This window comes from Aulonocara stuartgranti (assembly GCF_965226115.1).
Source record: "Aulonocara stuartgranti genome assembly, chromosome: 11".
NCBI classification, from domain to species: domain Eukaryota; kingdom Metazoa; phylum Chordata; class Actinopteri; order Cichliformes; family Cichlidae; genus Aulonocara; species Aulonocara stuartgranti.
Window position 1 is genome coordinate 103,791 of NC_138947.1, and position 26,057 is coordinate 129,847.

The window sequence follows — 26,057 nt, forward strand, 5'->3', positions numbered from 1 at the left end:
CTCCCAGACCATTGTTCCCTCAGTGGGCTGTTTCAGTCATTTTGCAAATGTACTGTTTATAAGATTGGGGAAACCTGCAGTCAGCTGAGACTGAAGAAGTCACTTGGATGAGTGACGAAACGTTTCTCCCAGAAAACGCTACGTCCAGATGAACAGAATCAATTTTTTGGAGATTTACTTCCCTGGATGATTGAGAATGCATCAAGAAGTCTACTGAAACAAGTTACTAGCAGGTTTAGGCTCACGGTGCAATAGTACAGGGTGGGCCATTTATGTGGATACACGGTAATAACATGGGAATGGTTGGTGATATTAAAGTCCTGTTTGTGGCACATTAGTGTATGTTAGGGGGCAAACTAACATACACTAGCATGTTTGATCCACCACTTGAATCTGCATCATAATCTTCTCCCTGGTCACATGGTGAGATATCCATGAGACGCCTTTTCTTTAGTTTCATCCTAAAAAAGAAAACGAAAATAGTTATATTACAGGAGTTCTAAACAAAATGTGTTGTGCTAGGTGTTTTTAAATCAAAAGCGGAAAAACTTGCCTCTTTGTGAACATGAGCCCACAACTGTTTCCTCCTCATAAAATTTTCAGGCCCTGGAAGCAGGTCCCTTAAATCATCCCTACTGAGGGTGTGGAGCAACACCTCATCTATGTTGGCAGCTGTAAATAAAAGTCAGTAACTGTCAGAAATATAAAAGTTGTACATCTCTTTAAATGTATACATTTCACTGTTAAAAAAAGGAAACTATTCCAAATGGTCATTTTGTCAAATACATTTAAATGTAATTAAATATATTATTGATCTGACAACATAAAACTGATTCTATGTAGGATCACTGTCAGTGTGTGCAACACAAAATTCATTTAGACATTAATTTGCATAAATATGCATATGCTTGGCCTACCTTTCAGAACCGACAGGCTGCAATTATCCAAACCCTCCATGTTTTTCTGGTGTAGCTTTTGTCAGAACTTTCCCCTGAGGAGAACTAAAACTAATAGTGCCCAACTGCTTGTCAAATCATTCAACAAATGATCAAAACTCAGATTAGGCCACTTCATCCAAAAAAAACATGCTACCTCAGTTCAGCAAGGTTAAAGTGACCTGATTTATATTAATAGTTTACAACATAAATAATTCGAAGTAAGTTCACATCTCCAACTTAAAATAGTTTTTATGATTAATCATAATCTGTCGGAAATGAAGCTTAAAGTAAATCTATAGGTAAAGATGTCGTTCATGAATGTGCATTATTTTATTCCCTTGTGTTATCTTTAATTTCATCACCCAAACTGGACTTGCAAATAAAATTTGAATAAACTCATGTTGGTTAAATGTAATTTTGGTCATAAAACCGTTAACTCTTGATGACTTAAGTAAATCCTCATTTAAATTAAATATAGATCTGTCCAACACCCCTGTCTTTTTTCCATAACAAAAAAAATTTAAGCAGCAGAGAACTCTGGATGTAAGCCGACAGTCAAAGGAGCTTGCAAAGAAAAGCGTCTGGACTTTAAGTTGCTTGAAGACGTTTCACCTCTCATCCGAGAAGCTTCTTCAGTTCTAAGGTCAAATGGTGGAGAGTCCCAGATATAAACCTAGTGGGAGTTTCCCCCCACAGAGGGACAAAAGGACCCCTGATGATCCTCTAATCACCTGAGCCAAGGTGTGAAACTGGGTGTGGGTCCCAATCAGCCAGAGTTTCGGGTGTGTTCATTGTGAAACCTGGCCCCACCTTATCATGCGAATTCCTGAGGTCAGATGGCCCAGGATGTGAGTGGGCGTTAAGGCGTCTGGGAAGGGATCTCAAAACTGGATTATAGATGGCAGAGAGTTGGTGTCGTAAACCCCGTCTCTGTTCAAAGATGGTCGCTCACAGTGGACATAGATGCTTCTTTCACTCCTCTTTCAAACCATCTGTCCTCTCTGTCCAAAATGTGAACATTGGCATCCTCGAAAGAGTATCCTTTATCCTTAAGATGCAGATGGACTGCTGAGTCTTGTCCTGTGGAGGTGGCTCTTCTATGTTGTGCCATGCGCTGGTGAAGTGGCTGTTTGGTCTCTCCGATGTAGGTAGAGGATCATCAGGGGGTCCTTTTGTCCCTCTTTGGGGGGAAACTCCCACTGGGTTTAAATCTGGGACTCCCCACTATTTGACCTTAGAACTGAAGAAGCTTGTTGGATGAGAGGTGAAACGTCTTCAAGCAACTTAAAGAAGTCCAGACGCTTTTCTTTGCAAGCTTCTTAGACTACAATGACCTGGATTACTGAGAACCTTCACAGGCTTTATGCCCTGTGCTTATCTTCAAAGTCATGCTGCTCTGTTGTATGTTAATTGCCCCTTGGGGATAAATAAAGTTTTTCTGATTCTGACTCTGTATCATTGATGTCAAGATTATATGATGTAAAGGTGGTTTCATCATAGTTGCTGTGATCTGAACATGTATGAAGAGACTTCAAGGCGTGAGGTGAACACCTGTGCACACACACACACAGGAGTGGCGCACGGTGCTGCCTCCCGTTGGGACAGCACAGCAGAGAAGTGCTGTGGCTGTTTGGGTCGGGAGGAAGACTAGTGTCCTCTGCTGCTGCTTCTTCACACAGATCTTGTGAAGAAGAGTCACGCTGAGAGGAAACAATTTGTCTATGATGCTCCACCTACTTACACGTGAAATACTCGGTGGCTAAGTATCAGACTTCAGAATATGTGATACACGCTCGCTTACAGTGTCTCCATTTGCTGCCCGTAGCTTTGAGGCACCGTTAGCCAACATGCTAACAGAGCGGCGGCAGACGGTCAGAAAGCAGTACGAAGCTCAGCAGCAGCGGAGAGCCTTGCAGGACACGACCAATCACCTCTCCTCAACTCTGAAGGACACACCCACCCAACCTCACAATACCATTGCTTCTGTCTTAGTGCTGCCGCGTCGCATTGGCCCCTCCCTCCAACTGGACCACACCCAGAAACTGCAGCTACAGCACCAGCTGCAGCAGGTATGGAAGGTTACCTGTCTCACCCACTTATTCTCCAGGTGTGTTTGCCTGATATCATGTGACCCTTTCTCTCCTAGCATGTGCAACTGCTGACGCAGGTTCACCTGCTGAGTCGCCACATTGCTGCCCTGAATCATGAAGCCTCCATCACCAAACGCTACCTGGTCAGTAAACACTTCTCAATTATACCTACAATAGCTGAACAGGGCAAGTGGGCACTTACCTGGTGGGCGTTTCCTCAGCTCTTGAACTTATTACTTGTTATTAATCTCTGTCTCTATTCCACGGCATGTCTTTATCCTGTCTTCCTTCTCTCACCCCCAATCAGTCACAGTAAATGGCCCCGCCCCTTTCTGAGCCTGGTTCTGCCGGAGGCTTCTTTCTGTCAAAGGGGAGTTTTTCCTTCCCACTGTCGCCAAAGTTCTTGCTCATAGGGGGTCATATGTTGGTTTTTTTTCTCTATTATTGTATGGTCTACCTTACAGTTGCGGCTGGGTGTCGTTACTGATTTCTACTGATTTTCTATTCGATTCAGACTCAGTCTGAAATATTATAACTCTGATCATCTATCAGCACATATCCATATTTTGTATCTATAAAACAAAGCTGACACTGTGAGACTTCATCAGAGGTGTGACCATCACAGCAGACGTCTTTGTGTCTGAAGCAGGTGTTCCTGTCCTGGCTTTTTATAGCAGAGAACCTTAAAAATATTCTGCAGTCGATCAAAAACTGAAGAAAACCATGAATCAACATGTGAACATGACCTGATGCTGCTGGAGTGAAGCAGAGTCACAGAGGTTTGATTACAGACACAGCTGAGCAATCATTGAAGTCTAAATGTCTTCAGTTTAAACAGCAGAAATGAGGCTTTGCTGTCAGAGGACGACAGCACAGAGCACAGTAGCAGAGCGTGATAAGCAGAGAATAATGCAGAAAACAGAGATTTGATGGTAAACTGGTCTCTGAGTGGACTGAGGGAGAGAGAGCTGTGTGGGGAGTGAAACAGCCAAAGTCAGAGAGAATCCATGACGATGTTTGTCAAACGTGAAGTTTGAGCTTCTTTGGCTGCTGGTTCAGTCAGTTTTGGTCAGAGAGACGAAACCTGCAGAATCTGTGTGTTTCAGCCCCAACGGCGCGTCTGTGGACGATCCACGCTCTGTGTTTCTGCTCTCATGTCCTGTTTGAGCTGATTCTGGAATTTGTGATAAAATACATTTATATTTAACAATCGATTCAGGATTTTAAAGAATCGAGATCGCTTTATTCAGACTAAAATAGATTTGAATCAGGAAATTCATTATTTTTTTAAACCCAGCCCTTACAGTTTAAAGCGCCTTGAGGCGACTTGTTGCTGTGTGAATAAGATGAAACTGAACCAGCACTAATGAGCACCTCCACTATCAGGAGGAGCTGCAGCACTTCGCCCACCATCAGGAGCAAGGCTGCGCCTTCAGCTGTTTCAGGGCATGTAACCTGCAGGGTGCACTGGACCTCCTGCACGAGGTGGAGCAGAGGGACGAGCCTCCACCTGCTCCTCCCACTCGAGCCTCCAGACGCTGGCTCCCCCAGATGACCCCTGCAACCAACAGTAAGGGCAAGCTACCTGTCAGCCATGTTTGATGCACCAAACAGATCCAGGTTCAGATTCTTGTTCTGGTTCTGTTTAGGTCTTGCCTTCCCTCTGCTGCCTGCCGACACCGCCTGGCTGTTCGCCACACGACCTGTGTTCCTATACCCAGAACTACTTCCTGTCTGTAGCCTAGACCCCGCCCTCCACAGCAGGAACCTGAGAACATTATACACGCCAGGAGAGGATTGGTAAAAAACACACACTTCCTACATTTTATTTTTTCACATGCACTTTGTGTAAATTTATGGCTTCTGTTCTTCATTGAACTCAGTAAAAACATATTTCCCATCATGCCTCTGTGCAGTCTCATCGTTCTCGGCCTGAAACACTTCGAGGGAGCATTTCAGTCCGACGAGCTTATCAGTTCATACCTGCTCTGTAAGAGTCGATGGAACTTCAGGAAGCACGTCAGAGAGATGAGCAGCCCAAGAGCACCTGACAATGTCATCAAGGTGACATCAGAGTGACCTCACTATGCACCGTGTGACATCATTAGTGAACGTTACATTTCAAATGAATGACTCGGGGCCCAACTTTGTGGTTCTTTTCAGACATTTGTGACGAAGGGCGTCGTCCCGCCGCTGCCACTCGCCTGCAGCAGAGTCCAGCAGGAGGACCAGCGCCCCCCGGTGGACAGAGATGGTGAAAACATGCCAAACTGGCTCAAGGTTTGAACAGCTAATCCCGATCGTGATCCAGATCCACACCTATAATAGAATTCCCCTTTATTGTGTGGCTCTGTCTACATCCATTCAGACCCAGGTACAAATCTGCTGGGAGCAAAATTTGCCGGTTTAGTTTTTGAAAGGACCAGTTTGAACCTGCCAGCCAATTCCAATCTAAAGTTTTTCTTTAAGCGTGACCTGTTGATTCAGATTTTGTGTCTCAGAACTATAACAAAAAGAAACTTTGTGTAGTTTCATGCGCTGCTATACGAGTATTGCTCAAACATCATAATCTGAGGCACAGATTGTTATCCCATTATTCTCGTCTGCAGAACAGTCGCCCAAGCATCCAGAAGACCCGCTCAGATGCCCGTTACCCCTCCTGGCTTCCTCCAAGCTGCACTCTCAGGCTCCACCCCAATTATATCAACAGTTACCGCCCCCGCCCCCGCACCCACAGGCGCGTCTTCGCACTGGCTCATAATGAATCTCTGCTGCCACTCGCCAAAGCACAGGAGGATCTGCCGGTGGAGCCACACGGAGAGAAACAGGTGGACATGCGCTTTTTACCTGTTTCAGGTGTCACGTTATTTTCTGCCCCCACTGCTGTGTCAGGAGCCCTACCATTGGCACCAGCTTCTATCTCTGGAGCGGTCCCACTGACTGCTGCTCATCCAGGCCCCGCCCACCCCGTGTGTGCCAAGGTGATGCAGTCCTGCCTTCCTATTGGCCAAAATACACCACATACCGTGTCTGCACAGGAGAGCCCCACCCCCTCGACACTTCTACTGCCCATTCCCTCTCTCACAAGTCCTAGCACTACAAACACACTGAAGCCGGGCTGCCTCCTCCTCCAGATGGTGTGGACTACCCCAGCTCCTCCCACCTCCCCCCAAAATGTTTTGGAGCATCACATCCACGGGCCAATCAATGGGCAGCAGGAAGAGGTCTTTTCTAAGCAGGAAAAGCTAAAGCAGGAAGAGGAGAGCATGGTCTTGGTATCAACACTCAGCCTGACGTCATGTACAGGAGATGTGGAAGAAGAGGAGAGGCGGGAGGAGCAGAGACAGGAACAGAAGGAAAAGGCAATTGTTATTGGTGTCAGTTTGAATGGAGGAGAAAACAATGGTCAGGAGCAGGAGCAGTGGGGACGGGGAGGAGAGGGGGGAGAAGGAGGCGAAGCAGGTGAGAATGAGCAGGGTGGAGAGGAAGAGGAAGGGAGACAGAGGGAGGAGAGGAGTGGAGCGAGAGACGACAGTGGAGGGAAGGATAAGGACGAAGATCAGGACCGGCATGGAGATGATGATGATGATGAGGACTTTGATGACCTCACACAGGATGAAGATGAGGAAGAAGTGATGTCATCAGCATCAGAGGAGTCTGTTCTGTCGGTTCCAGAGTTACAGGTAGATAGAAAGTCTACCTTAAAAGTTTCCACCTTTTGCGATTTAGTGTTGTTTATGCTCATTAATGGCTACGTACCGCAGGCCTTCATGTTGGCAGTAATTAAACCGTGTTATGGTTCAAAAATATTGGGGATGGACACCAGAGGAAAAACCCACAATAACAACACTGGTCCGGTCGGGTTGAGTCAAACGATGATTTAATGATCACACACGTGGGAGATGGACACTGTATGCAGACAGTCTCAGATCTCATCTCAAAAAACACATCACCATAGTTTTATGAAATCAGGGTATTAGAACGCCCCCTCATGCGTAGTGACGGGTGTAATACAATCAATGTTGACAATTTTATTTAACACAAAGAATAACATTGTCTCCTTCCCGAGGGCAGACGCTAACTGCCCCCCGTCTCCTGGAACCGTCTGTACCCTGCTAAGACACAACATGGCAACTACAAGGACTCTTTCATTTATTAAGACCATCAGTGTGTATTGCTCTAAATCAAGTATATAATATTAAATGAATATTGCTGGATCAGCTACTTCTACTTAAAACATATTAAAACATGACTAAGCACAAAATCACCAAGAATGACATCTTATAAGTGCTGTGTAAGCGCGTGCGGCCTTCCAAGCTCAAAGCCTTTGCCCTCCATAGATCAGCCAGACTCGCACTGGCTGTAGCTTTTAACCTTTAATTACCTTGAGCACAACTCTAGAATGAGCAACAAACTGCAATGTGTATGGAATGATCATGATTACATCTGCAATGGAAAATCATGTTATTATTCTGGTACCTGTAAGAAAAGATCAAACTAAAGTTATCACCATCACTGTAATGCAAAGAATAATGTAAGATCAAAAACTTCAATTTATGCTTAATGCAAAGCTGGTTATCTACTTCTAAGGAACTAATAATGGCATATTAAAATATTAAATGATAATGAGAAAAACATCCCCTCCTTATTCTACAACCGCTACTCACGCTAAATCACAGCAACAGTCACCTTAAGGCGCTTATTATCGTAAGGTAGACCCTACAATCGTACTTGTTATTAATCTCTGTCTCTCTTCCACAGCATGTCTTTATCCTGTCTTCCTTCTCTCACCCCAACCAATCACAGCAGATGGCCCCGCCCCTCCCTGAGCCTGGTTCTGCTGGAGGTTTCTTCCTGTTAAAAGGGAGTTTTTCCTTCCCACTGTCGCCAAAGGGATGATCTGATATCCTCGTGCTGGTGTTGTTCCCAGACCATCATGAAAATGTTGTTCCAGGTTCAACATTGCAAGTGACCAATCACATTATTGTGACATTATTCCTTTGCGCGCCAAGCCATTCGTGCATTTATGAAATTCCAATGTTGCAAGGACAATATCAATTCTGCTTACTGTTTATTAAAGGGTTAGGGTCAGGGTCCGTTGATCGGCGGACAGAGGCGGTTTCACGCAGCTTAAGTACAGTTTTTTGTTTTACGCCGGTTTTTCGTGTGGTGGGGCGACCGTGGCTCAGGGGGTTGGGAATCGCATCTGTAACCGGAAGGTCGCCGGTTCGATCCCTGGGCTCTCTGTCCTGGTCGTTGTGTCCTTGGGCAAGACACTTTACCCTACTTGCCTACTGGTGCTGGCCAGAGGGGCCGATGGCGCGATATGGCAGCCTCGCTTCTGTCAGTCTGCCCCAGGGCAGCTGTGGCTACACCTGTAGCTGCCTCCACCAGTGTATGAATGTGAGAGTGAATGAATAGTGGTATTGTAAAGCGCTTTGGGTGCCTAGAAAAGCGCTATATAAATCCAATCCATTATTATTATTATTATTATTATTTTCCCGAAGTCGCAAAGGTATGACGTCACAACATTCTGATTGGTCACTTGCAATGTTGATCCTGGAACAATATTTAGTATGATGATCTGGGAACAACACCAACACGAGGATATCAGATCAACCGTCGCCAAAGTGCTTGCTCACAGGGGGTCATATGATTGTTGGGTTTTCTCTGTATGTATTATTGTAGGGTCTACCTTACAATATAAAGCGCCTTGAGGCAGCTGTTGTTGTGATTTGGTGATGTTTAAATAAAAGTGAAACGGGTTTTATTGCCGGCCTCCTCATTGGTCAGAAGTTGTCTCTGATCATGTATTTTTACTCCGACACAGAGAGAAAAGTTCAGGTTTGAGGAAACAAAGACTAAAGATTTTCTCATGTTTTTGTGTCTGAGGCAGAAACTGAAGCTGAATAGAAAACATTTTTTAAATTTCTTTCCTTTCAGTAGAAGCTCATCAGCACAAACAGCTGCTGAAATGATAGACAGAGACTTTATTGATCCTAAAATGGACATTTGTGTTACAGCCAGTGTTGGGCAAGTTACTTTGAAAAAGTAATTAGTTATAGTTACTAGTTAATTCTTCAAAAAAGTAACTGAGTTACAATATTCTAAAAGTAATTAATTACTTGAAAAGTAACTATTGCGTTACTTTAAAAAACGTTTAACCCTCTGGGGTCCAGGGTGTAATTGACCATTTTTAACTACTTTTGATTTTCCCTCCACATTTCACCTTTAAAAACTATTTACTTTGTTTGGTATCGTCCTTTTCAGCACAACCTCACGTCTCTGAATTTACAGTTGTTTTCATTTTGACTACTGTATTAACACAATTGATCTAAAATCAAACAAAAAATATAAAATCAGAGTAGAAAAAGTGATATTTTCACTGTAACAACCACAAACATGTTTAATGAATCATATTTCATAACTTGAAATGCAAATATAAATTGCCAATTTTAAAATCCTATGCACAAGTTTTGCAAACAAAGTTATTTGCAGCCATTTACCTTTTACCTTGATTTTTTAAATAACCATTTCAAACTATTTAGAGAACAATCAGCTGTTCTTCAGTAAAATGCCACACAAATTATTTGTGCCTCTCCAAAACAATAATTTCTGTCCACTATAAAGGAGAACATCACAGCCTGATACCTGCAGGTCTGACAGCAGCAGGTGTGTCACTCCTGTTTCTACCTGGAGACAGCAGTCGCCTCATTGTTCTGACACACAACACAAAACTATCCACAACGATACACACTAACTACACAAGACAACACATTAACTACACTCTCCAAACACGCTAATCTCTCACATCTCACAGCTTCAACCATCTGTTTGTTGACAAATAGTAACGGACTGCGCCGCATTTTCTTGTTAGTAACTGTAACAGCGTTGTAACGATAGGAATAGTAATTAGTTAGATTACTCATCACTGAAAAAAGTAATGCCGTTAGTAACGCCGTTACTTGTAACGCCATTATAACCATCACTGGTTACAACAGCATGATCAAGTTTAAGTAAGAGTAGGATGATGCTCAGTGGGTTTGAGAACGGTGTTTCTGAGAAAAACCTCACCAAACCCTTGGCTGGGTTTGAATCCAGAGGACACAGTCTGAAGAAACATGAACGTTAATGAAGACCAGTTTGGTCTTTAAAGTAAACCAAAACAAACTGAAGGACAGACGTCTTCAGGGAGACGTTTGTGAATGATTGGTATTCACTGATTTAGATATCGGTAACTCTCGGCAGTGAAATCTGTTTTCACGAGGAGGCGTTTGGATTTGTTTAAAAATATTAAAAGCACGGCTGAAAAGAAAAGTTATGCTGATGAGGTGCCAAGGGTTTGGATAATCTCTGACCTTTGACCTTTAGGAGACAATGAAGCAGCTGACGTGGCTTGCGGCGGAGCAGCGGCTCTGTACAGATGGCGACTCAGAGGAGGAGCACTCTCCCACCTCTCCTGGGTCGCAGGAGGAGGAAGAGGAAGAGGAGGAGGGGCCAAAAGGAGAGGACTCAGGGGAGGGGCGGAGCAAAAAAGCGGGTTTAGACGAGGAGACGCCGTCCAGAGAGCGGACGCCTGGAGGAGTAGGGGGGCGATGTCCCGGACGAGGACGAGGTGGGTCTGCGTCTGAACACCGTTTAAAACACTCGCCATCTGTGACCGAATACTTCGTGTTTCTTATTTTCTGTCATCTCTGCAGGCCGAAGCCAACCTCATCGTGGCCTCAGGAGGAGCCGTCAGGAGCGCCACAGCAAAGATGGCGCCAAACTGCTGCTGCTGTATGACGAAAACATCCTGGACAACGACCCGCACAGAGAGAGCAAAGACATGGCGTTCGCACAGAGTTACCTCAGCAGGGTGAGCAATGGACGTTAAATCGTCCCGCTGTTTGCTGAGCTCCCATCTTTGCACACGTGGTCTCTCCAGACGCTGACATCATCGCCTCCGAACCTCCTTTCAGTTTCCTGCGTTTCTTGTGATAAATGAGAAAACGTTCGTGGCTGCTCCTCCAGCAGGATTGGTCAGATTTTAGTGAATGATCACTTGATAGGTCTCCACCCACCCCTCCACCATGTGGGAGGTAGAGCAGGTCAACTACTGATTGGAACGTTGGTGGATCGCTGGCTCCTCCAGTCTGCATGCCAAATATCCTTGTGGAAGATATTGATGTTCTCCGATGCATCTGTCGGAGTGTGAATGTCGTTAGAAAAGCACTCAGTTTAGAGTCAGTGCCTATCAGAATGTGAATGTGTTGTATAGAGCGCTTTTGAGTACTCCAGGAGAGTAGAAAAGCGCTATATAAGAATCAGTCAATTTACCACACACTGTGCTCGTGGTCATGTTTGTGGTTTCACCTGTGAATCATCACCTGGATGAGAACGTCATTGATGTTCAGCTGCTTTTGCTTCGGCACATAAACGGTGCAACGTGTCCGGTCTTCCCTTCGGGCTCTTTGGTTCGTGTTTGCATGGATTATTGTTAGCATTGTAATCTCTGAGGATCATAAACAACAGCATCGTTAATGACTCCCGCATCGCGTCTCCCGGGATTTGTGTCTAGCTTTCGTTGTTCTGCGTGTTAGAAGGAGCTAGGAGGAGTGACCACAGCAGCACGACGTCTGTGGGTGAATGAGAGGGAAAGATTGATGGGGCAATGTAAGTGGAATCTGTAGTGCCGCCACACGGACACTGGAGGGCAGTAAAAGTAAGATAAGATAACCTTTATTAGTCCCACACGTAGGAAATTTTTTTGTTACAGCAGAAAGTGGACAGTGCAAAGTTACATAGAAAAATTAGAAAAACTGTGGAATAAGATACCTAAAATATAGGTGGTGGAGTTGGTGTTTCCTTTAATAGTGACATTTGATTTTACTGGCGTGGCGTGGCGTGGCGTGGCGCTCGTTCAAGTTCGTACAGTCTGTACGAGGGGGCCGGTCTTCACTTTGTTTGTTTTTATGGCAACAGTAATCACCATCTCTCCTTAGAACATGTGGGCTCATGATGTTCCTCCTGTGTGTCGACAGGTGCGTGAGGCACTGCATGATGTACCTGAGCAGGTGGAGGAGTTTGTGTCTCTGCTGAGTGAGTTTGAGCAGGTGGGAGATGGACAGGAAGTGATGCAGCTGTTCAGGAAACTGCGCTGCATCCTGGGAAACCGGACAGACCTCCTCCAAGACTTCGCCGCTTTTCTGCATCCTGACCAGGCGCTGCTGTGTGGACTGGTGAGCAGCTCGTGTGGTTTTTATCATTGGAGTTAAACTCGCTGGTTTTCCTGTTGATGACAGCCCAAGGTGTTCTGTATCAACTCTGGTAAAAAAAAAAAAAAAAATCCACGCTTCTTACTGATGTCCACAATTCCTTTTTTATTTCCTCTCACAATCATGGAGCACCATGAAAACTAGAAGCAAGTAAAATAATACCATTGGCACATACAACACTTATGTCTTTTAACAAAGTGCACAAGTGCTTAACAATTTAACAAGCATAATTTTACCGTGTACGCTTTGTAAACCAGCAGTAGAAAAGTTGAAGAGCCCTAAAAGTCAGTCTTGTCTCTGCCGCTCACAACTTGTTGTTCCTGTGACTCCGGAGGAGGTGACTACTCCACAATCATGTTCACAGAAACTTTCTTTTGTAAGAAAAAATGTATCACTGGACTCAAAGATGATCCTTTTCCACTGTAAGTGTACACAAACATGAATACTAAATAAAGCAAAACAATATAACGATCTCAGGCGCTGGCTTCTGGTGTTGTCATGGCAACCCACACAATTGCATTTCAGCATCAGCTACATGTTCATTAAGTTTCCTCATAAAGGCTCCAAGTGATGAATTCAAAATGTGTTTTTCAGTGTTGGGACTAACGCGTTATTAAGTAATGCGTTACAGTAACTACGTTATTATTGTGGTAACGAGCACGGTAACTAGTTATTAAGCCAAAATCAGGAACGCGTTAGTCGTTACTGGGATTTAGATAGGCTCGTTACTCGTTACTTCGTGTGGTGGCTGTCGCGGAGCTTCCACGGATTCAGTAACATTAGCAAGTGGTGGAGGCCAGCAGGTGGATGAAGGAAAAGGGACGCAGAAGGAAAAGAGACCCGAGGCGGCCGCCGGTCCAAGTGTGTACTGAACTTCAGGTAAGAAGTTATGACCTGCAGTCTCTCTGGGTCAGATATGAACCAAGTGTAGGTGGAGTTTATTTTCGTTATGCTGACTTTTTCCGTACTGCGTGCCAGCTAGCATGACGGAGTTTCTATACAGCTGGGTGGTGCTATGAAGTTACTGATGTTGAACTTTATTTTGTTCATAAGTTATTAGAGTTGCCAACCGTCCCGTCTGGTATTCAGAGAAATATTACGCGTTTCTTATTGAGGTGAAAGGGAACAGTTTGTCCCGTAATTCAGCTACAATGAAAAAAGCACAAAGCTGGAGTTATTCTGTGTCTTTGCTGCACAGCTGCCTCTTCTTCTCTCATCCTCTCCCCCTCCCTCTCCCGTTTCTACTTCAATCATGAAAACTGATCAGTGATCAGCTGATCGGCTCTCTTGTTTGTTTATCGCTCACTTTGCGCCGAAAGAGGAAACCAGCGGATGTCGCGCTAAACAACAGCAGCACGTTTAAGCTGTTGTTAGAATTTATTTAATATTAATTTCTAGTATCAGCTGATGTTTGCTGGAGCCACAGCTGCAAAAAAGCTGCTGGTCATGATGTCGGTTTGGTTATCTGGTGAGAGGGAAACATGAAGATGAAACCAGGAGATGTCCTTACTGGATCATCAGAGCTGTGATGGAGAAACAGGTTTACCTTTTAGGTGACATGAATGAGTTGAAGGGAAGTTATGAACTGTTTCTGAGAGACAAATAACACCAGGATCCTTTTCTAAGCAGCTGACAGCTGGTAACTGTGCAGGTGCGGATCTAGCAAAGTGTTGCCAGGGGTCCATGTAGGGCATTAAAAGGGAAAGGGGGGCACAAAGAAATACTTTTCTTTCTTATTCTCATTTAAAATGTCTCGCTTTTAAAAAATAATTATCTGAATCTTACAACAAACGATTGATAGATCGATGCATATATACCATCAAAACAGTGTACATCACTGTCACAACAGTGTTTATTTTCATTCAAAGGCTTTATGATTTTTCCTATAATGGTGGAAAATGCCCGGGACGATTTATTTGTCCCAGTCCAGCCCTGTATGCAGCTAATCTGCAGTCTGGTGTTACCTACATTAGGGCTGCTCGATTATGGCAAAAATGATAATCACGATTATTTTCACTGAAATTGAGATCACGATTATTTGACGATATTTATTTAACCCTTTAAGACCTACCATAGAACCAAGTCCGCCAGAGCTTATATTATTTTTTTTACATGCTGTAGTGCCATTTGTGGGAGCATTTCAAGTTGCTATACATCAATACAACTGTTATAGCCCATATTTTAATAATATGTATGCATTAAGTCCATAGTAACAACATTAATTGCAAACAAGTGCAATAAACTACAAAAAAATTGAAAATAGTTTTTGTTTTTTTACATATATTTCTACTTGGAGAAATTTAAGAGGTTTATCCCTCAAAACTTTAAATACAAAAAAAGTTGCAAAAAATAGTTTACAACAACAGGAAATTTATTTTGAGTGTCTTCATAGTTTTATTTTGGAGATACAGCAATTTTTATATACTGCAGGAAAAACAAAAAAACAATCCTATGCTGCAAATTTGCAAAGAAAACAGCAGGTGCATCAAAATAAACTATTTCCAGCAGTGCAATATGAGTCCTAAGCATCCCAGCAACTATTCAGAAAAGTCAAACATGACTTATAAAAACACTAGTATAGGCTTTTAAGGCCTACAAGTAAAAAACTAGATTTTCTGCGAAAATGACATCACTTCTGGTTTCGGGCAGGAAATGCGATAGTTCCTGTTGACGTCTTTTTCAAAGTGGGAAGTGTTAAGAACAGCTGATGGATCGGCAAAGCGTGTTTCTGGAATATTATGTTTTTGTTGCTGCAAGTGCTTTTTATGCAATTTTTGCAAAGCTTTATGTGGAAGGAAACCGTGACCGAGGACAAGCTGATGGCATAAGATGCAAGTACAACTCCTCCGGTTTCATATGCAAAACAAATTATTGCGCTAGCTTACATGGTTCAGGTTCTACAGGGATTTAAAAATGGTTAGGCAAAACGGAGCTTGCTGCTCTGACCGGCTTTAAAGGGTTAACAATAACAATGTGTTGAATAATGACTTTAAAAAATAATATAAAATAGTGTGCAAATACTGATAACAGTGCAAATGTTTGCAATATAAGAAATAAATGAAAAATGTAAACATCTATGTTTAGTGAACTTTGCAGTGTTGCTCTGTGGTGCAGCTACTACATCCTAGCAAAGTTTACACACTGTGTCTACTTGATCCACGTCTGACTCCGCGAACCCATAATGTTTCCACACCACTGAAGTTTTGTTTTTTTTACCTCTCTTTTCAACCAACAGCAGTCACTCTCCTCTCCAAATAACTTCTGCTTAGCTTTCCGAGCTTCCCTCTGGTCCTCTTAATTGTTGTGACGCGTGTTCGAAATGGAGAGCGGTGCACTCGATTTACCACACGGAGCAGCGCGAGAGTAAAGTACGAGGGAGGTGCTAATAATCGGCTCAGTCATTTTTAATGATCGTTGAAAGCCCAGATCGTAATCGTGATTAAAATTCGATTAATTGAGCAGCCCTAACCTACATCTTCCAATTCAGAAGGCAGAATTTCTGAGTTCTGAGTACAATCGAAAGCACCACGACTGCAGTTTTTGTGTTGGATGTAAAAGGCGCACATGACGCTGTGACGTAGGCTAGAATCATGGCAGTAGTCAATGACGGTCCAGGCGTGGGATTTCTCTCGTGGAAATATGCACATTATCTTTCCCTTTCTATTGGTAGGTGGCACAGTGCACTTGTGGCAAGTACGCAAGCTAGAAGACTGGCAAAGTTATGGAAGCAACACATTAACAAGAAAATTCTGAGTAAAATCAAAGTTACTTTCCCTAGTAACTAGTTACTTTGAAAGTAACGAGTAACTTGAAGTAACTGAGTTACTTTTGAGAGAAGTAACTAGTAATGTAACTAAGTTACTATTTTAAAGTAACTTACCCAACACTGGTGTTTTTACAAATCTCTAATCCCTAAAGCTCCGACTAAAGTTAAAGTCAGCCTCAGCCAATCACAGAGCCCCTCATGTGAGAACCTGTTAGGAGGCTGAAGAGTTTCCTAATGAGAGGAGAGAACAGCTGAAGGATGACGCTCCTTTTATCTCCATGTTCACAAAGGGCAGAGTTTCTTTAGAGTATCATTGATCACAGGGCTTAAATCTGGGACTCTCCACATTTGACTCTTAGAACTGAAGAAGCTTCTCGGATGAGAGGTGAAATGTCTTCAAGCAACTTAAAGAAGTCCAGACGCTTTTCTTTCCAAGCTCCTTAGACAAGAATCATCAATCGTTTTCTTTTTTTAAGGTGCGCCGATTGATTTAGCTCATACAGCGAAGCATTCCACCTTAAGAGTTGCCGTAGCTGCCAGCAGGACAGTGAATGTCTGTAGAGGCTGACGCAACTGCTTCCTCTGTACAGGCCGCCATGCTCGAGCATGTTTGGACTGCGCCCATCTGTTCGGGCGAGCTGGGGCATGAGTGCACGCACTCAGTCTGCCATCGTGCAGTTACAGATGGCGTTCCAGCATCAGAACAAAGCACTATGGATTCTTAAACAGGAAGTAAAAAAAACTGCATGTCAGCGGTGTGCTGCAGAACTCGAGCGGCGCAGTTTGAATAAACAAACGTCCCCGTGCCTCATTTCATGTGCTCCGTGCAAGTATCCGTATCACTGCAGCTTTTTAGCTCAGTAACAACGAGTTCACGTCATGCCTCCGTCCATTCGCAGGTCACAAGAATTTAACGGTGTTTTCACTCTTCATGCTTCTGCAGTTCGACGAGCAGCAGGCGTTTGAGCGCAGCCGCCGTTTCCTTCGACAGCTGGAGATCAGCTTTGGAGACAATCCGTCGCATTACCAGAAGATCATCAAAGCTCTGCAGATAGGCCAGGACCTCAGTCCCACCAGCGTCCACGAGGTACGAGGTCTTTGAACCAGATTAACCAGACAGGTGGAACTAACCTGTGCTAATCTCAGCTGTTTCATGTTTTCAGCTCAAAGCTCAGATGTCTATGCTGCTCAAAGGCCACACCCATTTACAAGCTGAATTCTGGGTGTTTTTTGACGAGCTCCGCCCACCTCCAGCGCATCCTGGACAGTTTGAAGAAACCCATTGGCCAGAAGATGGAGGCGGCGGGTTGGAAGGTGGAGAGGGCGTCAGCCAAAATTCAGGAGGCGGGGCCAGTGGCGGGTTTGAGGAGGTGACGTTGCCAGAACTAGAAGAGGAAGAGGAGGGACATAAGATCCAACCAATGACAAACCGGCGTCAGAGAAGGAAGATGGACTCTCACAGAAACTACAAGGTCTGAAGGGGGACAGATTATTTCCTGTCTCTGCTCCTTTTTATCAATCTTTTAGGGGAGAGCTGTACTCCAGGTCGTTTGTAGAAAAACACAATCCACAGCGTTCCAAAGTCAGATTCCACGTCTGTTTTTTTGGAAATCTGGATCCGTTATGACTCCAGATCTTTTGGAAGTCGGGATCCAGGATTGTTTGCTTATTTCTGCTGACGTCCTGTCACAATGAGCAGCTGTGTTTTCAGCCCTGTGATTGGTCAGATTTACATTGTTACTGTTTTCAACCCTGTGATTGGACAGATTTACACTATTCTTTGCAGGGCTGTGATTGGTCCGATAAAGACTGGGTCTGCCCTTGTCGTGATTCAAAGATCCAGAAACACAAGAGGAAAGGATGCACCCGCTGCCATGGCAATAAGGTATGTCTGTATGTTTCACCAGGGGTGAAACGCGTAGAAAGAATTACACCTGAATTACCTGTTCATCTCTCCTTTAGACCTCAGGGGGCGTGTCCAGGGCCATGAAGAGTCTGGACCCACTCTACTCTCAGATAAGTGCTACCCATGATGAACCAGCTAACAAAGACCTGGACCTGAAGGGGGGCGACGACAGTCCCCTGCCAGGTATGTCACACGATCCTCTGTTGGTCCTTTAGCAGACAGGTGCGTGTTTGCTTTAAATAACTTTATTGTTTGTGTTGACAGATCGGTGTGATGCATCATGGGAAGGCTCGTTTCCACTGGCTGATACAAAAGAGGAGGAAGAGGAGGGCGAGGAAGAAGAGGAGGAGAGGAAAAAGGAACAGAGCCCAGCAGCAAAGAGGAGCAGGAGAGAGGAGACACTGCAACCGCCACCTGTGACCCTCTCCATCACCTCTACCTGCACCTCCACGATCTCTACTTCCTCCTCTGTAGCTTCGCCCTCCACTACAGCTTCCTCCACGTCTGCAGCCTTCTGCACTCCTCCTCGGTTAGCTCCTCTTCCTCCTGACCTCCCTGTCTGTGCCAAAAACATTTCTCTGACTGCGAGCGGGGAGAAAGTGATCCTGTGGACAAGGTACTTTCTTTCACCTCGACGAAGGAAAGGTGATTAGGGAAAGGAGTTAGGAGGCACCTATGGAAGGCCTGACTGTTTGTTTATTTTTCAGAGAAGCAGACCGGGTCATCTTGAAGACATGTCAGCAAGAAGGAGCCAATCAGAACACATTTCAGGCCATTTCCAGCCTGCTCGGCAACAAGACTCCCAGCGAGGTGATTGGCTGTTCAGTGTTCTTCCAGCATGATTGGTCGGTTTGTCAACTGCTCACTTTATTAACTTCTTGTCGTGTCTTCAGGTGTCCCGCAGGTTTCGGGATTTGATGCATTTGTTTCGGACAGCAGCACGTCAGACCAGCTCAGAGGATGAAGCCCCACCCATTGAGACAGAAGCAGCCAATGAAACGGAAGACTGATATTAACCAGTCAGAAGATCTTATCCAATGAAAAAGCAACGCGTCTTTTATTAAAAATAAAAGAAAGCAAACACTGATGTGTTTACTGTCCATAAAAAATCTGTAAATATTAACGTTCAGAAGATTTAATATTATGTTGTCTTTTTGTTTTTTAAGTCAATAAAGAAGTTTTCCATGATTTCATGTTCTCTGGTGTTGCTGACACATCAAACGGATTATTGTAGAAAATATTTTACTGCAAAAGTGCCAAACTAAGTGGAAGATGTTACACCGGAGTTAGTGTGATTGATCCCAAACTCCTCTGAATAAAGCCGCTGAGCCTTTCATCAGGAAGTACAGGTGTGAGCTGCACTCTGCTGTTCAACTTAGAACAGCAGAGTCCACGTTCATTCTCTTATCCTGATTATCCTAATAAGGATAAGTGAACATGTAAACATTAACACCTGTAGGTGTGATCTAAGAAAACACCAGCAGATATAAACATGCTACAAAACAACAGAAACAGAAAAAAAATGTTTGTGGGGACACAATAACTTGAAGGACCAGATGGCTTTTAAAGCTGTACTTTGTGATGCACACTGATTGACGTTAACGTTACAGAGAGATTAAGACTTAATCAATAATTAATGATACCAACTTATCCATGATAGGTTTGTAGCATAAACCTATTCGCTGGAACGTTAAGACAATATAATTACACTGCTAAGCAAGACACAAATAGGCAAAGTTCTTCATGTTACTCGTGCACGGGAGAGAACCAGACAAACGCCGTTCCTTCGCTTGACCCCAGTCGCTCTCGTCCGTCCTCCCGTAACACTGTCCTTTTATTGAGGTTACATGAATATGCATAGGTTCATTAACATACGACGTCTACATACAAACAAAGAGTACCTTGCCTGTGTGTGTGTGTGTGTGTGTGTGTGTGTTGCTGATCAAAGGGTCAAACATCCTTGGTCAGGAAGAGGGTAGCCTCCCCCTCACCCTAGATGGTTCATCCTAGATAACACGGTGAGGAAGTCCTGCAGTTCATCTAAACAAAGAGCACTTAGACTAGAACAGACGTAGCTACGTTAATCCTACCATAAAACAATAAGACACGGTATGACCTCTCATGCTCCCAAAGTTCTGTCTAATACACACAAAGTTTGCAGGCTATCAAGGATCAAAACCTCTACCAATCTACAACTAATTACAAAACTCTAAGCATATATAAGTAAATATTTCTAAGCATAAATGACAATCAACAATACAAATCTAACAATCCACAAACAGAACAATCTGAAATATGGACACAGGCTGGGAATGCTGCGTGGAGGATACGAAACTCCGGTGCATATCACTTTTACACTCAAACATCTGGACCAGTTACACTAATGTTAATATTAGTCTGGTTACTTTGCTGCCTAATCTGGCTTTGTTGGTGATGTTGAGCAAAAAGGAGCTTAACCCTAACCCTTGATTTATCTCCTTAGGCTGTTTGCCCGACCAACGACCTGCGACCTGGAAAAGTGGAAGAAAATGGATGGATGGGATACAACACAAAATACCCGGTATTGAATAGCTTTATTGTTCACACAAAAGCAGAGGAAAAACGCCAAACATTCAGTTTTATAGAGCCATCACATTGTCATCAATAGTTCAGTAATCAATAAGATGACCGTACATTAGAATCAGACCTAAGGACAAAAGTTTAAACGAGTTGGGATTCATCAAGCAGAATCAGCATACTAAAAAAGTAAGATTTCCTTAGGGATCAGCATACTAAAAAAGTATGCTGATCCCTAAGGAAATTATTAAATCTGCACCACAGAAATCACCTTTTTATTTTATCACCTCACAAAATGTTAAAATCAGATAAATCGATCATTTTATTGACCAGAAATCAGCCACCGGGAACTTCATGTTTTCAAACTGGAAGTTAAATAATCTTAGAAAAATCAAAAGCTCGGTCACATTCTGAGGAAAGATGTTATGGGATGGGAAAGTCAGAACTTCTTACGGGAAATTTTTTATGGGAAAGTCAGAACTTTGTGGGAAAAAATTTATTGTCAGCAGGTCAAAGGTCACATCGTCCTCTGACATGTTGCAAGTTTCTTGCCTGGACTGCATTCATGTGCTTCTTACACAAAAGCTTTCCTTTTGAATGCCATGCCCTGGTGCCAATACTCTGTCACAGGGACAGCAGAACCTTTTATACTGATGTCTGAGTGCGGCTTTACCTGCAGCAGATGAGTGACACTTCTTGTACACAAAACAAAACCTGATTCAGGTTTCAGGTTCTTTGTAAAACAGACAAACGATTAATGGAGGTGTTTCTGTTGCAGTAAAAAGATTAAAGCCTTTAACATTTTCCTCTCTTTCTGTAGTACGACCTAAACCTTCCTAAACCTAAACAAGCCCTAAAAGCATTTAAAGAGAATCCAGTCAGACCTGCTACTTTATTTACTGATGATACTAATCATAACTGATTCAATCAGGCCCCATCTTATCTTTTTTTTTGGTATACTTTCCCCTGTATGTCTGTGAAGGTTCTCAGTCATCCAGGTTATCGTAGTCTAAGGAGCTTGGAAAGAAAAGCGTCTGGACTTCTTTAAGTTGCTTTAAGACATTTCACCTCTCATCCAACAAGCTTTTTCAGTTCTAAGGGTCAAGTAGTGGAGAGTCCCAGATTTAAGCCCTGTGGGAGTAATCTGCCAAGAGGGACAATGGACCCCCTAATAAACCTCTACCTAATCACACAACCCAAGGTGTGAAAACGGGTGTGGGTCACAATCAGCCAGGGTTTCGGGTGACCTCATTGTGAAACCTAGATGTGAGTGGGCGTTAAGGTGTCTGGGAAGGATCTCAAAACTGGATTTTCCCTGTAGGGAAATTACTCTCTGCATTTAACCGATTCACTCAGTGAAGCAGTGTGCAGCCAATCCAGCACCCAGGAAGCAATGTGTAGGAACGGTACCTTGCTCAGGGATACCGCAGGTAGCCTTCGGTGGATTTGAACCCTCAACCTTCTGATCATGGGGTGAACGCTCCCTAATGACCGTAAAGTACCATATCACCCCATTAGAGCACTTCGCTCTCGCTCTGCAGGCCTACTTGTTGTTCCTAGAGTATTTAAAAGTAGAATGGGAGGCAGAGCCTTCAGTTTTCAGGCCCCTCTTCTGTGGAACCAGCTTCCAGTTTGGATTCAGGAGACAGACACTATCTCTACTTTCAAGATTAGGCTTCAAACTTTCCTTTTTGCTAAAGCATATAGTTAGGGCTGGACCAGGTGACCCTGAATCCTCCCTTAGTTATGCTGCAATAGACGTAGGCTGCCGGGGGATTCCCATGATGCATTGAGTTTTTCCTTTCCAGTCACCTTTCTCACTCACTATGTGTTAACAGACCTCTCTACATTGAATCATATCTGTTATTAATCTCTGTCTCTCTTCCACAGCATGTCTTTATCCTGTCTTCCTTCTCGCACCCCAACCAATCAATGGCCCCGCCCCTCCCTGATCCTGCCGGAGGTTTCTTCCTGTTAAAAGGGAGTTTTTCTTTCCCACTGTCGTCAAAGTGTTTGCTCATAGGGGGTCATATGCTTGTTGGGGTTATCAATGTTAAATTATTGTATGGTCTAACTTACAATACAAAGCATCTTGAGGCGACTGGTCCAGTATCATATCAAGTATTTGAACCTTTGCTTCCAGGTTCTGCTGTGGCCAATAGCCTCAAGGACTCTGAGCTTCACATCTCCTCACGTGAACGTTTCTTCAATGTTCTCCTTGTGAGCTGAGGGTTGTTGTCTCTGCTGCACGATTCAATCCACAGGCAGATGTCCTGCTTCTCAGTCAAAATCCATCATTCCATCAGTGATGGTGAGCTGTTCTGGTCTGTATGCACTGAAGCAGTCCCAAACCATGACCCCACCATAGATGCTTTTGGACTGTGGGAACATTTTCGTAGCTGTGGTCACTCCATGCTGCAGGAAGTACAAACTGCCAAAGTTCTTGGAACCTGTTTTTGGTTCTTAGCTGCTAATTCAGGACTTTTACTCTCTGAGTGACAAAGTGCATGCTGATTGATGCAACAAATGAAAAATATAAAAGTAGGGAAGCTTCTGGGAACCCTTACAGCCCAATGACCACCAACAAGTCTCTTTCTGAAATCCTCACTTCTCATCTGGTCATGAGTCACAACATGTTGTGGAAATCAGACTCAGATAGATAGTTCTTTAAATACTGTACAATATAAAGCACCTTAAAGCGCCTTGAGGCTATTGCTGTTGTGATTTGGCGCTATATAAATAAAACTGAATTGAATTGAATATAAACAGCTCAACTGAAAACACCTGACTCTGATTTTACCTTTATTAATCATCATAAGAGGTTCACATATTTCTTCATAGAAATGTTACTTTACCTGTTATTGTCATCTAATATATCTGTTACTGGTCTAAATCCATTTTTAAACTAGATTCTCTTTAAACATTTTTAGAATTCTGACAGTGTTTTAGGTCATGATCGTGCAACAGGCTTCTTTCTTCCCCCAGGTGTAGGTGATGTGGGCGGTGCAGCAGTTCCTGACAGAAAGGGGGTGGGGTCAACCCTGTGCTCTCTCTCCGGTTTCTGGGTCTACGTCATCATCGAGCTCTGAAACAGGAAGAAGCAACAAAACAAAAATCAGAGAGATTTCAACTAGTGGCAAGCCTTTGAGCTCCTGGGTGAAGCAGTTACCTCTGCGGTCACGGCTTCCCACTCAGTCAGTGTACGTTATGGTCCATTTGTGATGTTAACATCAGTGAGGTCTGGGTAAAATTCATGCGTCACTGGAAAAAAATTAATCCACTAAATGAGCTAACTGGGCTCCTTTAGCTTAGCATGTGTCTCCAAGGAAATCATAAATATAAATAATAAAGAGAAAAAGACAGAAACTAACCGATTCCTTTCAAAGGTCTAAAAATCTGGTTTTGAACTCCTCAGTTCAGCTTCTGCAGGCTCAAACTAAAAGCACAGGCAGTCCTCACCCATATGGTTGTCTGCTTTGCCCTCTGCGTCCTGCTGCTGGTTCTGGTGACTCTGGTGGTTCTGATGGTTCTCTGCGGCACACAAATCTTCCTCCATGTGAGTGTCTGCGTCTGATTGGTCAGGAGGAGAGAAACTCTGACACCTGGCCAAATGTGGGAACATCTGAAGCATTGGCTGCTTGGTGGAGGAAAATCTGACATCATTCCAAGGTAGATCAATAGGAGACGAATCTGCTGCTGATATGTCTGTTCCACAGGAAACAGGAGGCGATAAAGAGTCAGCAACCTCTGGGACAGACTGATTTCTTTCTCTGTTCTGACCAAAATCACGACTGGAAATAGAAATGGAATCAGTTCAATTCAGCCAAATCGCAACAAGAGTCACCTCGAGGTGCTTTATGCCCTTTGTAACAACTCTTTTTAGACTGCTCAAAGAAGTCCTGTCATTAATTAATGCTTCAATCTTAAATATGATCAACCTGTCTCTAATAATCGGCTATGTACCACAGGGCCTTCAAGCTGGCTGTAGTTAAACCTTTACTTAAAAAGCATCTCTAGACCCAGCAGTCTTAGCTAATTATAGGCCAATCTCCAACCTTCCTTTATATCAAACTTTCTTGAAAGAGTAAAAAGGTAAATGGCCTGCATTTGTATAGCACTTTACTCAGTCCCTAAGGACCCCAAAGCGCTTTACACTACATTCAGTCATTCACCCATTCACACACTGGCAATGGCAAGCTACATTGCCATTGCCAGTAGTTGTCAAACAGCTAACAGATCATCTGCAGAGGAATGGCTTATTTGAAGAGTTTCAGTCAGGTTTCAGAGCTCATCACAGCACAGAAACTGCTTTAGTGAAGGTTACAAATGATGGCCTCTGACAGTGGACTGTAACCGAACCACAACTGTGGCTGGACCTAAGAAAATAGACCAGAAGAAGAACTGGAGTTAAAACCAGAACTGAAAGCTAAGACAGTGGTTGTCACGCAGGTGTACACAGTTATTTTGATCAAGTTCGAATCTGTTTTGAAGGTCAGCAGCTTTAATTTAGACCTGTTATGGCGTTTCTACTCAGGTGAAGTATATCACACTTCTCACCTGTCCAGGTGAGCCCTGCCTCTCCCCCAGAGTAGCCCTGCAGCCTCTGATGACCTCATCAGGGTTAAACACGTTAATGACGTTAAAACACACCTATTGTTAAAGTTTATTGAAAGCTGATTACAAAAGCAGTTTCACTGAGCTTTATTTAAACAGAGATTACTGACCGTACGTGCGTCTGCAGAGCTTCCTGAACGGACAGCGCTCTCTGAAGCGCAGCAGGCAGGACCGCCTCCTCACAGGTACGGACTCCATGAAGAAAACTTCTCTGTTTGGCGTTTTCAGTGGCAGGATGTGGTGTAAATGAGCCGATCTTGCAGGAACAAATGGCAGTGCTGCTCTCGGAAGTTCCTTCAGTCCGTGACAATAAAAAAAAAAGCAGTCTACCTGCAAAAGCCTCACACACCTGAGCCTTCAAAATAAAAGCTTCCCTGTAGACAGAATGGCGAAGACAGAAAATTGCTTCCTGTCAACCGTAAATGATCTCGTGATTATTGATCACTGCGATTGATCTCATTAGTTTGTGTCACCGGAAACTGTGTTTATATATAATGACGCATACTGTTTCCGATGCCTCAGAGCAACAAACATTTCAACCCTTTATCCTCCTGTGTCATTTCTGCTTATCAAATTATAAATACTGATAAAGAGGGACAAAAATTATCGACTCTTGATACTTCACGATATTTTTAAGATTCTTATTTATCCAAAATGAAAAACATTATCCTTTTATTGTGAAGTCAGGGTGTGAGTACTTCCTGTGCTCAGATTTCATATGACAGTTTGACCAGTTTAACTAGAAAAATCAGCTTCACAGCAGCAGATGATTAATCATCAACACTGACAGGCTGCAGTGTGCAAAAAAAAAAAACACCTTTGTAAATAAATATAAATTAAAATCTAAATATCTAATTGTAACATAAATAATAATCAGTTTCTTATTTTATTCCCTAAATCACATATTTTGTCATGTCCTTTGAAAAAAAA

The 26,057-nt window shown here is 43.5% G+C and overlaps 2 protein-coding genes across 3 annotated transcripts in view; one reads left to right on the forward strand and one right to left on the reverse strand.

Annotated features, from left to right (window-relative positions):
• The window catches only part of gon4lb (gon-4 like b), a 29,164-nt gene extending 10,019 nt beyond the window's left edge, over positions 1-19,145 (forward strand). The window contains exons 14-30 of the mRNA XM_082552362.1: positions 2,764-3,007; positions 3,085-3,171; positions 4,415-4,598; positions 4,678-4,828; positions 4,945-5,092; positions 5,192-5,308; positions 5,638-6,711; positions 10,400-10,643; positions 10,729-10,886; positions 12,052-12,249; positions 16,995-17,138; positions 17,215-17,523; positions 17,838-17,936; positions 18,014-18,140; positions 18,222-18,573; positions 18,665-18,767; positions 18,851-19,145. Coding sequence (XP_082408488.1) covers positions 2,764-3,007; positions 3,085-3,171; positions 4,415-4,598; positions 4,678-4,828; positions 4,945-5,092; positions 5,192-5,308; positions 5,638-6,711; positions 10,400-10,643; positions 10,729-10,886; positions 12,052-12,249; positions 16,995-17,138; positions 17,215-17,523; positions 17,838-17,936; positions 18,014-18,140; positions 18,222-18,573; positions 18,665-18,767; positions 18,851-18,967 — 3,856 coding nt within the window. The 3' untranslated portion in view covers positions 18,968-19,145. The remainder of the gene's footprint in view (positions 1-2,763; positions 3,008-3,084; positions 3,172-4,414; positions 4,599-4,677; positions 4,829-4,944; positions 5,093-5,191; positions 5,309-5,637; positions 6,712-10,399; positions 10,644-10,728; positions 10,887-12,051; positions 12,250-16,994; positions 17,139-17,214; positions 17,524-17,837; positions 17,937-18,013; positions 18,141-18,221; positions 18,574-18,664; positions 18,768-18,850) is intronic.
• A 1,370-nt stretch (positions 19,146-20,515) lies between these two features.
• On the reverse strand, positions 20,516-25,550 carry LOC309718053 (uncharacterized protein). 2 transcript variants are annotated; one of them, XM_082552997.1, is made up of 4 exons: positions 25,238-25,550; positions 23,973-24,218; positions 23,683-23,774; positions 20,516-23,598 (listed from the first exon to the last, which is right to left on the reverse strand). In XM_082552997.1, exons 1-3 carry the CDS (start codon positions 25,323-25,325, stop codon positions 23,719-23,721), a joined length of 390 nt encoding a protein of 129 aa, XP_082409123.1. In that variant the 5' UTR covers positions 25,326-25,550; the 3' UTR covers positions 20,516-23,598; positions 23,683-23,718. The 2 variants fall into 2 exon arrangements, with proteins under 2 accessions (XP_082409123.1, XP_082409124.1); XM_082552998.1 differs by lacking the exon at positions 23,683-23,774 and having other exon boundaries at positions 25,238-25,546.
• Between the last annotated feature and the right edge of the window lie 507 nt (positions 25,551-26,057).